Source organism: Manihot esculenta, chromosome 13, assembly GCF_001659605.2.
Source record: "Manihot esculenta cultivar AM560-2 chromosome 13, M.esculenta_v8, whole genome shotgun sequence".
Lineage (NCBI taxonomy): Eukaryota > Viridiplantae > Streptophyta > Magnoliopsida > Malpighiales > Euphorbiaceae > Manihot > Manihot esculenta.
The window spans coordinates 19336656-19349721 of NC_035173.2; the positions used below are offsets into that span (position 1 = coordinate 19336656).

A 13066-nucleotide genomic window follows, 5' to 3' on the forward strand; every position below is an offset into this window, starting at 1 on the left:
TTGGTTGCAACCTTAGCAGCAACTTGGGAAGTTTCATCCATTTCATAAGAAAGACAGGAGAGATTTCTATCTTAGAGAACAGGAATAAGAGAATGGATTTAATCCAAACTAATAGAAAGGATTCAATGGATTCTCCAACAACGAAACTAAATGATGCTACCGAAAAATAAAGCTATACTGTGATTGGCAAAAACTTGCAAGAAAGAGAGCGTGAGGTGGTGGCTGCCCACGGCAGCCACTCTGACGCTCAAGTTAGTAAATTGGAAAATAGAGTGAATGTAGAACTTAAGAGTATTGGTGTAAGAGAATAGTGTACCTTTATCTCTGTAATCGTTTTGCTTTTATACTGTAAGAAGATGTGGATAAATATATCATTTTCTAATAATCCAGCAACAATGTGGCCAGCCGAGTTAATTGGTCGGGAATCCAGTGATTTTTAGCATAATTGGAGCCTTATCCAGGGAAAGGCAAGTCTCGATGAAGAATCGGGTATTAAGGAATTCTGGTCTTTTCCTCACCCAATTTTGTGGTGACAGCTCAGTTTTATGTTGGTGTATTTTTTTTTTTTTTTTTTTTTTGAAATGGGGATTGGGGGAGTAGAATCTGAGATCTCTCAGATTTATTCAGATGAACTTACCACACCAGACTAAACCTGTGAGTGTTATGTTGGTGTAATATTAAAATGAAAGTTGTTCAAAATTTATATTAATATTTAAAAAATTATTAAGAACTTTTAATTACCATTTAATTCTTTTACATTAAAATTTTACCATAATCTAAAATAACATTAAAAATAAATAAAATAAAAAATTTAAACTTGAAAAATTATTAAAAATTAGTATTTTTAATAATGCATACAAGAAGTTATTGCTAATAATAAAGTTAGCTAAAATTTAGCTTTTTTACAAAAAAAAAAAAAAAAAAAAAAAAATTGCCGCTATGTAAAACTTTTAGCCTAAATCCTATATTTAAACCTTTTACAAACTCAATTATTATTGCAAGTTTCCCTTTGTGGTCTTTTTGTGACTCAATGCTCTCGCCTTTTCCTCTTCCTTAAACCTAACTTCTTCTTTTCCCTTTTTCATGAAAGACGATCTGCGTCAATTGACTATCGATGAAGAAGAAGATATTGTTGTCGCTATTAAAAGTTCCATAGATATTCCGATCATCACTTATTATTTCTGTATGGTGGGGATATTTCTCACATACAATCCAGTCAATTTTCAGAATATGTAGACCTCTTTGGCAGATTTATGGCATCCTTTAGAAGGGTATCTATTATGGAATTAGAGGCAAAAAGATATCTTTTTCGGTTTCTTAATAATGTTAATTTTGAAAATATAGGGAATGGGAGCCCTTAGTTGTACAATTGATTCCTGCTTGTTTGGAAGGAGATACAAGGTAATGAAAATCATCTCCATATACCTCTAACTCATTCTGATTTTTGGGTTCTGATTAAAGACCTCCCTTCTGGTTATTATAACGAGACGTTGGCTAAATTGATCGGGGATTTTGTTGGCCACTATAAAAAGTATGATATGAAAAATGCTTTAGCTATGTCGCCGGGCCCTATGAGAGTTAAAATTTGTTTGGACATTCGGCAACCTTTGAAACGGTGGAAGAAGTTTGTTGGAGATGATAGTACTGTGTTTACTGTGAAGTTTCAATACGAAAAGCTGACTATTTTTTGCTATCTATGTGGAAAACTGTGTCATGTGGAGGATTTCTGTGACTTGCGGCTGAGGTTGAAGAAAGAAGATATCAAGTTTGGTTGGGGTGATTTCCTCATAGCACCTGTTCGTCGGAACCAGAGACCGACAAGCCTGTGGCTGCGTGATTCCGGCAATTCTGCTCCGCCAGGATTTGTGGCAGGATTGACATCACCTAGTAATTTTGAAAATACTAATTTTGCAACACATAATAGGCATTTCTCCTTATTTGGCAAAAGTCAACCCATTGTAAATAAGGAGACTGAGGACTATATTATGGACATGAATAAGAATTCTGTGGGCCAAGGCAGTTCTGATAAGGTTGATGAGGAGATTGCAGCCTGAAGAAAATGATGATGCTAAAAAAAGGCCAAGAAACACTAAACATAACGTTGTTACAGGTTTTCCTTCCTCTCAACAGGTGCCTCTAACAGCACCCCTGCGAATGTTAATCTGACAGGCAACAGTGAAGCGGCCCATCTCGTCAAAGGTCGAGATAGCCGAAAGCCATGATCGTCCTGTGTTGGAACTGCCAAGGACTCGGCAATCCTCGAACAGTTAATGCATTGAAGGATTTGGTTACTAGTTACAAGTTAAACATTTTATTTTTGATGAAAATAAAAGCTCTTAGTTCTCGTATGGAATTTTTTCGTAGTTTTTTACACTTTGATGGTTGCTTCTCAATACATAGACAATGATTGGGATGAGGCCTTTCATTAATATGGAAGAGTCATGTGTCTGTTTCTATGGTTGGCTCTTCTTCAAATTTTATTGATTCGGTTGTTTTCAAAGGTAATATTCAATGGAGGTTTACTGGTTATTATGGGTTTCTGGAATCACAACGATGACGTCAGTCTTGGAATCTTATTCGAGTTTTATCTCGTAGAAGCTCTCTTCCGTGACTTTGTTCGGAAGACTTTAATGATTTATGCTCGAGAGATGAGAAAGAAGGAGAAGCATCTTTGCCAAATTATTTTATGCAGTGGTTTAGACAGGCACTTGAGGAGTATCTTTGCCAAATTATCTTATGTAGGGGTTTGATTTTAATTATTAAAATAAAATGTTTAACCTGTAAAAACTTTAAATAAAAATTAGCATCTTTGATATTTATAAAGATTTTCATTTTTAAATTAAAAAAACACTTATCATTTGTTTTTTTTTAATCTATTCCTTTATAAAAGAAGAGTTTATATGTTTTAAATAGGACCGTAAACGAACCAAATTATTCGTGAGCTATTCGAGACTCGACTCGATAAAAATATGATCGGGTTTGATTTAATTTCTAAACGAGTCGAGTTCAAACTTAATTTTTAGCTTGAACTCCGTAGTATTCGGCTCGTTAAGGTTCATGAGCTGGTTCATTAAAAGACTTGAACATAGTCTCGTTAAGAATCTTGTGAACATACTCATTAAAAGATTCGTGAATAGGCTCATTAAGGGACTCGTGAACAGACTCGTTAAGATACTCGTGAACAGATTCGTTAAGATACTCGTGAAGATGCTCATCGAGCAGAGTCGTTAAGAGATTCAACTCGATTCCATTACACCACTGCCATTTAATCTATTTACCATATATATTGTTAATTTTTATATTTTCATCCCTTAATTATATAACTATATTATTAATTTATATATTTAATTTTCCACTGAGTAGACACTCTTTTTTAAACTATTTAATCTCTTAATAAATTATTGTTATTATTATTATTTTTATATGTAGTTGTATGATTATTTTTTTATTTAATATTATTCATTTAATTTTTATATAATTTAAATACAAATTAATACGATTCTATTGATAAAATTTGAGAATAATTTATATATATGATTATATAATTTAAATTGATTATATTTATATTAATATATTTATTTTATGTAGTATTTTATATTTATATTATATGTATAGTATTTTTTATACAATAAAATAATTTAATATAAATTATATATTTAAATAAAAATAAATAATGATATATGAATAATGAAATGATAACATATAGACAATCAATGATAATATATTAATAAATTTTGTATAAAAATATCTATTGATACTAATAATAAAATTATGCAGATTTAATTAAAATTATATAATTTAAAAAAAATTCTCTAATCTATATATAGAGCATTTATATATAGATTTATATATTTATTATATATATATTTCAATTAATTTGTTATCTAATATAAATATTTAAATAAATAATTATTAAATTTAATATTATATAGTTAATCTTATATTAAATATATTTTATATAATTAATTAAAAGTTTATAATTAGTATTTGAATAACAAATAATATTTGATGTTATAAATAAATAAATAAATATTTAAATATTAAAATTTAAATAATAATAAAATAAATTTTAATTATTTGTTGTTAATAGAAACATAACTTTTGTAAAATCACTGGGTGTTATTTTACACATTTTACGGGAGGTATTGAAAGTTTCTAAAACGATATCCCTTGTACTACATTGAAAATTTAAGGAGATGAAGTGATAAAAATTTCAGTTTTTATTATATTTTAAATTATTAATTAAATTATATTTAATTTTATTAAAGTTTTTTTTTTAATTTTTTCATTTAAAATTTTAATATTTAAAAATTTAAATTAATTAAATTTTATTAACTATTTTTTTAATTGAAACTGGAGTTTGAATTAGATTTATTATTAGTTTAAATGAGTTTTTTAATTGAGTTTTCAAACTCGAGATTTAATTAGTTTTGTTATTGGTTTAAATGAGTTTTTCACAAATTTAATTCGATTATAATATTTAATTTTTTAGTCGAATTCGAGCTAATTATTAGAGATTAAACTTATAAAATTTTTTAATAAATAAATTTAAACTTTATAAAATTTGATTCGATTTGATTACACCTCTAATTTTAAACTCAAATATCATAAGTTTTTTAATTATAATTTACGTGAATATTATACAAAATATTTAAAAAATTAAAATAAATATAATTAAAAGTAAAAATAAAAAATTATTTAATATTTAAATTTTATTTAAAATAAATGCTTCAAATACGTAAAATTAATATAAAAATTTAAACAATAATTTTTCTAGAATATAAAAGGTTAACCTCCTAAAATATATATATAAATTTTAAAAATTGGTCAATACTAAATCAATATAAAAAGAAGTCTAAGAATTTATATTACAATATTCTATAATTACTTAAATAGTTTATATTACAACATTCTATAACTATTTAAATATTATAAAAAAAGTTAAACATACATAAGATAAAGCCAAATATAACTTACTTCCAATACACGCAAATAAATCAAAAATAAAGAGAATAATATAGATGGTATTTATGGGGTGGACACTGCAGGTCTCTAAATTAAATTTCACTCAGTTTGAATTTTTTATTAAACACAAAAATAAATAATAATTAAATTAAAGTCTCATATCTGCACTATTTACGATATCATGATTTTGTATACTAATTAAATTTTAATACTTGAGAATTCAATCACATTTTAAATAAATAATAAATCTACTACTAAATTTATTATTTAATAGCGATCGTAAATTTAATTATATTATAAAATTTTAATTTTTAAATATTATAAATATTACACAATTTATAATAATATTTAATTTTTTTAAAATTAATTAAATTTACATCAATTTAAATATTTTAATTTATAAAATTTAAAAAAATATAACTTTTGCGCTCACAGATTTAACTTGCCGGTAAGTGCATCCGAGTAAATCTGAGAGTTCTCATATTCAATTTCCCACTCTCCATTTTTTAAAAAAAAAAACATAACTTTTCATTTTTAATTTGATAAATCTATTTTTAAAATATATAGCCGACTCAATCAGGGGTGAGCATTCGGTCGGTTCAGTTCAAAACCGAACCGAACTGAATAAACCGAAAACCGAAATTTTAGCATTATAGAAACCGAATCGAATCGAACCGGTCTGATTCGGTTCGATTCAGTTCGGTGTGATCGGTTTCAATTTTTAATAATTTTTTTATTTTTTATACTTTATTTTTAATATTTTAAAATTTAATTAAAATATTTTAATCTTAATATGATTTAATTTCTCTATATTATTAAAAAAATATATTATTATCACTAATCGGTTCGGTTCGATTTTTTCGGTTTTTTTCTGATCAAAATCGAACCGAACCGAAATAATTGAAATTTTTAACATTAAAAATCGAATCGAACCGAACCGAACCGAAATATATAAAAAACCGAACTAAATTTTCAAATCGATTCAGTTCGGTCGATTTTTTCAGTTTGAACCGAATACTGCTCACCCTAAACTCAATGATATACTTATAAATCTAATTATTTCTTATTTTTTTATTTTAAAATATAAAATTTATTATTATCATAACTTATAATTTTATAAATAAATAAAAATACTAATAATAATTTATAATTTTCTAAATAAATAAAAATATCATTTTTAAATTTGATACACTGTAATCTATTAATAAATTTTTTATATTAATTAAAAAAATAATATAAATTTATCTAAAGTACTTTTTAATTTTTTTATTAAAAAAATTCAATTCACGCTAATTATTAATTTAAAATTAATTTTGTATTTTTATATACGATTTTTTAATTCATTATTTTTTAAAAAAATAATTTATTTTATAATAAAATTTCAATAAATAAAATTTAGATGTAAAAAAAATTATAATAAAATTTAATCAAGAGTATCTTCAATCAATTTAAATTTAAATAAAATAATAATATAACTAAATAAATAAATTAAAAAATTTTAAATAATTACAGACTATAATTTTTTAAAAAAAATTATAGTTTAATTTATGATAAGATTTAAATACAAGTAATTGAATTCTTCTTTGATAAAATTTAACCAATTAGAGATTTCATCAATTAATTTGAATTTAAATAAAATATTAATATAATTAAATAATTAAATTAAAATTTTTTAAATAACAATAAATTTGTAATTAATAAAACATAATAGAGGTAGTTTAGGAAGTCCCAATATTCGCCTCTATTTTTATATAGTGTAGATAGGTGAATATTTCACAAATTAAATGAAAAAGGTAAGGTTTAAACTCAAAGTTTCCTCTATTCCTTACACATTAGAGGTGAAAAATAATAAATTAGACTGCTTTTAATGGGCAACGGTAATTAATATATATATATTAATTTTTTTAAAGTAAAAAAACTGGTTATATTAATAAAATTCCATAAAATAAAAAGAGATATTGTCTCAAACAGAGAGATGATCATACCTAATAAATTCTCTAGTCAAAGTATGAGTATGACGACGAATCTATCTAACATAAATACCAAGTTTTAGAATCTAATAAAAATTTACGATCATTCAAAATTAAACCCAATTCAAAAATGTCTAAATGTAAAAACCGAAAAATTTGAATCACTTGCAAATAATCCATAAAAATGCCCCATTAGAAAGCAAAAATTTCATCGTAAAAAATAAACAGTGATAGAGAGCTAAAATTTTAACAATTGCCGGCTTACAATTACATTCCGAGAAACCAGAAATATTACGTTGAAATATACTCTCAGAGTTTTCCACAACAAAACTGTAGTCAATAAAATCTTGAGCTTGAAATAAAATCCCATCAACTTGATAAAACCAACTGAAATTGTTCAAATTTGAAGATGACGCACAAATTTGGATAGGAATGATTTCAGGATTACGAGCAAAGTTGGAGAAATAAAATAAATTTTGTACTGATATAAAGTAGTAGCAGTGATATTTCCATGCAAAATACCAGCACATTGAGTAACTTTTCAATTCAAGATATGGTACATAACGTTTTCCACAAAGTGAATTGTTGAATTTTGTACTTAATCTTATAATAATGAGTTTTTACCATAATCTTCATACACAGACCATTATAAAAAATTTTTGAGCCTCATTTTTGGATATCAAAATCTATAGTAAAAAATTAAAAAAATTATCAGTAGTCAGCAGTAAATTATATAATTAAAAAATTATATATTAATATGCTATATAATTAATTTTAAGAGTTGAGATATAATGCAATAAAATGCATATATTTATATTTACTTTGTATATAATAATAGTATTGAGTTAAAAAAATTCTTTAAAAATAATTATTATAAAAAATTAGGAAAATGCAAATTTAAATTAAATAATAATTTAATTTATTAATTTGAAAACCATTAATTATTAAATTGTTTTAAAAAAACAATTATATATCCAATTAACAATAATCAATACTAAACAACTCAAATAAACAAAATATATATATAGTATGTACTAAATTAACAAACCTCTAATCTAAAATAAACAACACAACAAGTTAAATGAAGTGGTAATCACTTTTGAAAATAGTGCTCTGTGGTTTGAGACGGTTAAAATATTATTATTTTTAATTATTATTTAATTATTTTTAACTGAATGGAGCAATAATCTTATAAGCTATCCTTGCCCAACAAATTGATCAGAAAAAATAATTAAAAAAATGATGGTTGTTTGTCCTACCTAATGAGAATCATTTATAAAGTAATAAGAATTACAAATAGAAAAACAAAGGGAACTTGTTAGTGTTAGGGAATTGATTCTTGGATTGGATGCATACATTGTTGTGTCATTATCACCACCCTTTGCAACTCAGCTGTAACCAATCAAAGCATCAATTACCTTAAGAGACCAAGAAAAGCTATTTTAAAATTAATTATATTATAATAAAATTGAGTGAGATTAAATATTCTAAAAAATTGGAGCACAAAACAGTCTTATAAATTAGGGTACCACCACTTGCAACATGGCATGGCCTGCAAAATTAGGGCAGGGTCACCTAAGTCATAATGAATAACCTTTCACGGGGACCCAATATGAGCTGTGTATCACAAATGCTGAATTAAAGTTTTCTTTGATGTGGCCTCACAGGACCATATCATCCATCCACTATAACTAAAAGGACAATAATCTATGAAATTTTTTTAACAAAATTATAAAACACAATAAATATTATTTGTATCATGTGAATAATAATAAGGTAAGGGTTTGCTAATTGGGGCAACATTTTTTTGCTTTATCTGAGTTTGGCTTTATATGGTTATGGTTATGGTTATGGAGGAGAAGCATAATCCAAGATTATACTTCATCAACTAAACTGACTCACATTTACAGCAACTTTAGCAATTGCCCCCATTCACCTCCAACACCATCAGTGAGCACAGAAACCCTTACCTTGCAACAATTTCTAATCCTTTAAAATCAAAATGGGATAAAGTAGGATAATTCAAAATTCTCAACCTTTTATAATTTTTTTTAAATTATAATCAAACAAAAATTAATAAATTAAAATATAGTTGAAAATATAAAACATTATATAACTTCCAAAAAAAGAAAATAAAAATCTAAGAAGTTATGCTAGGGTGAGCAGTATTCGGTTCAAATCGAAAAAATCGATCGAATCAAATTGATTTAAAAATTTGGTTTGGTTTTTTATATATTTTGGTTCAGTTCGGTTTTTAATTTCAGAAATTTTGGTTATTTCAGTTTAATTCAATTTTGATCAAAAAAAATTGAAAAAACCGAACCGAACCGATTAGTGATAATAATATATTTTTTCAATAATATAGAGAAATTAAATCATATTAAGATTAAAATATTTCAATTAAATTTTAAAATATTAAAAAATAAAAAAATTATTAAAAATCAAAATCGATCAAACCGAACAGAATCAAACCGAATCAGACCGGTTCGGTTCGATTCGATTTCTGATCAAAATCGATTCGCTTCGATTTTCATAAACACTAAAATTTCAGTTTTCGATTTATTCGGTTCGATTTTGAATCGAACCGACCAAATGCTCACCCTAGATATGGCAAGATTGAATTGAAGAATCCCATGAATCAGCTTGGTCAGAAGCGGTTCAAATGCAATAATATATTAACTCGTTTCAGAATTAAAAGATCTCGAGTAAGATCTTAGTTCAAAATTCAAAGGAAAAAAATTTATATATAAAATATGTTGCTTTGAAAAGGAAAAAAATCTAACATCAACACAATTCTTCTTTTTTTTTATATACCTATAAAAGGTAAAAATAAATAAAATAAATAAATAAATGAGAAAGATAATAAACCCATCACCTTATCCTTCCTATCCCGACCCTCACCATCCCCCAGCCTTTTTTTTTTTTTTTTTTCTTTTTAATTTCTGCATTCCCAGCAATCCCATTTTGCTTCCATCAAACTCAAGAGCACAGATTTTTTTAAAAATAAAAACAAGCCCACAACTAAAATTATTTAGCAAGATCCTAATCAAGAGCTTTAATCCAAAGCATTAGGGCCAGCACATGCCTTCAACTCAGGGCTCCAAATCCACTGCACCAAAAACTTCCTTCCTCTCTTCCCATTCACGTTAAAGGTTCTTCCTTGCTTGTCCCTCATCACCTGCCCTATGTACCCTCCGCCGCCGCCGGTTCCATACAATCCTTCGCACAAATCTCCGATCTCTGTTGGTGCTGTGGGATCTTCCCCTGCATACCAAGCGTTTACTAATGGGTTCGAAGATAGCTCTGCAAGTTCATGCCCTATTACGCTGATCATGCCGTCCACACCCACATCACCATTCGGCGCCTTCAACGCCCCAGGCCCACCCCCTCCCATGTAACCTGGGATTGCGAAAGGATAGGCGCAAACTTCTGGGCACTGTTTCCCTGAATTTCCTACCCACGCGTATGGTAAAGTGTAACCCACCATGGATGGGAATGTGAAGTAATGGAACCCACAAACTGCTCGACAAAAGTCCTGTACGGTTACGTCTTGCGTGGTAAGGATCAGGTAGATCCCGTTCTTGTGATCTACCGGGAAAGGAGCAGATTTCACGGCGGTGGCTATCACTTGCTGGATGGAAAGACGGGTCAAGTGGGCTCCATGAGAGTACGCCTTATCGGAATATTCTCCAGCAATGAGGACTGAACGAGAGACATTGGCGCCGGTTTGATCTGTGTAAAGAGACACAGTGCGCCACCACTCGGATACGGAAGGTTTAGCCGCAACAGTGGCGGGAGAGATCGAATTGATGAAATCCTTGATGAGGAGCTTTTGGGAATCAGCCCAACGACCGTACCAGATGAGGTAAATGTTTATGGGGGAGGAAGAGAGGACAGGGCCCATGTGGTACCGAAGCTGGACCAAGTCGGAAGAACCCTCGAATTTCTTGGACGAGGAGAGGCTTCTGGGAGGAAGCTTTGGGTTGATGTACTCTGGCTTGGTGTTTAAGGTCTGTAATTGCGGTGGATTTGAAGAAGTGGAAGCATAGACATGGCCAGAGGTAAAGAATATAAAGAAGCCAAGAAAAGAAAGCAAGAAAAGGGGCTGTGACATTTTGAACTGTGGTGGCGCGTGGCTGTGGAGGTGGAGGGTGGTGAGGGAGTGAAGAAGAGAAATGGGGTATATATCGAGAGGAGAGGATGGGGGAAACTGGAGAAAATGGGAGGGAAATGGGCTGGAGACAGCTGCAACTCGTGGGCATAGTTTGCTTTTGAGAGTTTTATCCCTCTGGGATGGATATGTTGCTTGTCGCAAAACAGGGAATCGAATTTACTGAAAGGGAGCGTTTCCTTCTCGGGGTTAATTTTTCTTAGAGTTTCTTAAAATTAAATGGTCATATTAAAGTAGTTATTCAAACAAATCAATAAAGTTAGTAAAGCTAATAGAAAAGCAAAGTGCCATTTTGACAATTGACGTATAATTCAATAATTATATAATAACGTAATAATTTTTTTTAATTTAAACAAGAAAAACCTTATCTATTGAAAGTCTTTTAAATTTTAAAAATTAATTAAAAACATTTTAAAAATTTAAAAATAAATTGAAATAAATCTTTATTTTTAATTTATATTTTTATATTAATTTAATTTATCGACAAATCACCCGTTGCAAATGTTTAGCAACCAACATATTTAACAAATTAAATAAATAAAAAATTTATTATATAATTGATATTATACAGGAGTCCATGACACTTAAAATTAGGATAATGTGGTAAAAGTCTAATTAGATGATACTTTATTCTACTCAGGAAAAAAAAGATTCAGGCACTTTAGGCCGGCCTCAGTTCGGTCCTTCGTCAAAATTCACCCTTCTCTAAAAAGGTCGAGTGTTCATAGGAAATTATCATTAGCGGTTATAATCCAGCAAACTCCATTTACGCCGGTAATCATGGAACTCCCAATCAATTAGCCAATTAGATCTCTTATCAACGAGTCGGCTACATTATTACCGAATTTTCAGAAAATATTATAATTAACTCTATTTTTTTACAGTATAAAAGCCAACGATTATAGAGACAAAAGTACTTAATTCCTACACAACTACTCTTGAGTTCTAAGCACGTCCTTACATTCGCCTTATTCTCCAGTTTATTGACTTGAGCGTCATATTGGCTGCCGTGGGTATCCAACACCTCACATTCTATTTTTCGCAAGTTCCCTAATCACAGCACAACTTCGTTTTGACCAGGCACCGACCACCTCACGTCCCTTTTCTCGTAGACCAATCACAGGACAACTCTATTTTTCGGTCACATCATCTTGTTCCGTTGTCGGAAATTCCATTGAATTCTCTTTGTTCATCTGAATTAAAACTGGTCTCTTATCCCTTTTCTCTTGAAAAGAAATCTCTCTTTTCTCTCTCGAAATAGCTGGCAATTCACGAACTGCTGCTAAGGTTGCTTTCAATGAGAACACTATCATTTCTTTCACTTTTGGTAGTGGACAAAACGCCCTCTCTATGGTCAACGAAGCAGATCTTAATAATCTGAGCTTTGAGCAATTGCTCCAGTACGTCAGAAGGTTGTAGGTTACTTTTGAGCAATGTAAAGCTCGGGAGGAGGCATCACGCAAAGGGAGGAAGCCTCTGTTGATACCTCAAGGACTCGGACAGGGGCAATCCAGATGCGGTCCAAAGGGAAAGACTCCCCTCCAAAGGACGTCGACTGAAAGTCGGTACAGGCTGCTCAAAGGTATCGAGAAGGACAGGAAGAGGACAAAAGGATGAGCCAAAAGCAAGATCAAAAACTAGAGAAGCAAGTATATGAGAGAGAACACAAAAGTTACCCAATCTCTCGAGGAAGGAATGGCCGAGGTAAGTATAAGAATTACACTCTACTGAATGATTCACGGACACATATTTTAGTGTAGATCAGAAAAAATGACAAAGAAGTTAGATGGCCTCCTAAACTCAACCATAAGAAAGTTGAAAGATGAGATAAGATCAAGTATTGCCGTTTTCATGAAGACCATGGACATACAATAGAGGAGCGTCGACAACTGAAAGACGAGATTGAGAGGTTAATAAGAGACAATACACTTCAAAAGTTCATCAGAAAGAGTAGAAAAGA

General features: G+C 29.3%; 1 protein-coding gene across 1 annotated transcript; it reads right to left on the reverse strand.

Annotated features, from left to right (window-relative positions):
- Positions 1–9714: 9714 nt before the first annotated feature.
- LOC110607351 (protein EXORDIUM-like 5) lies at positions 9715–11262 on the reverse strand. Its single transcript, XM_021746442.2, has one exon. The coding sequence runs from the start codon at positions 11047–11049 to the stop codon at positions 9991–9993; it is 1059 nt and encodes a 352-aa protein (XP_021602134.1). The 5' UTR covers positions 11050–11262; the 3' UTR covers positions 9715–9990.
- Positions 11263–13066: the final 1804 nt, after the last annotated feature.

Excerpts from the sequence above, each read along its gene's own strand:
- LOC110607351 (XM_021746442.2), bottom strand. The coding sequence starts at position 11,049 with ATGTCACAGCCCCTTTTCTTGCTTTCTTTTCTTGGCTTCTTTATATTC.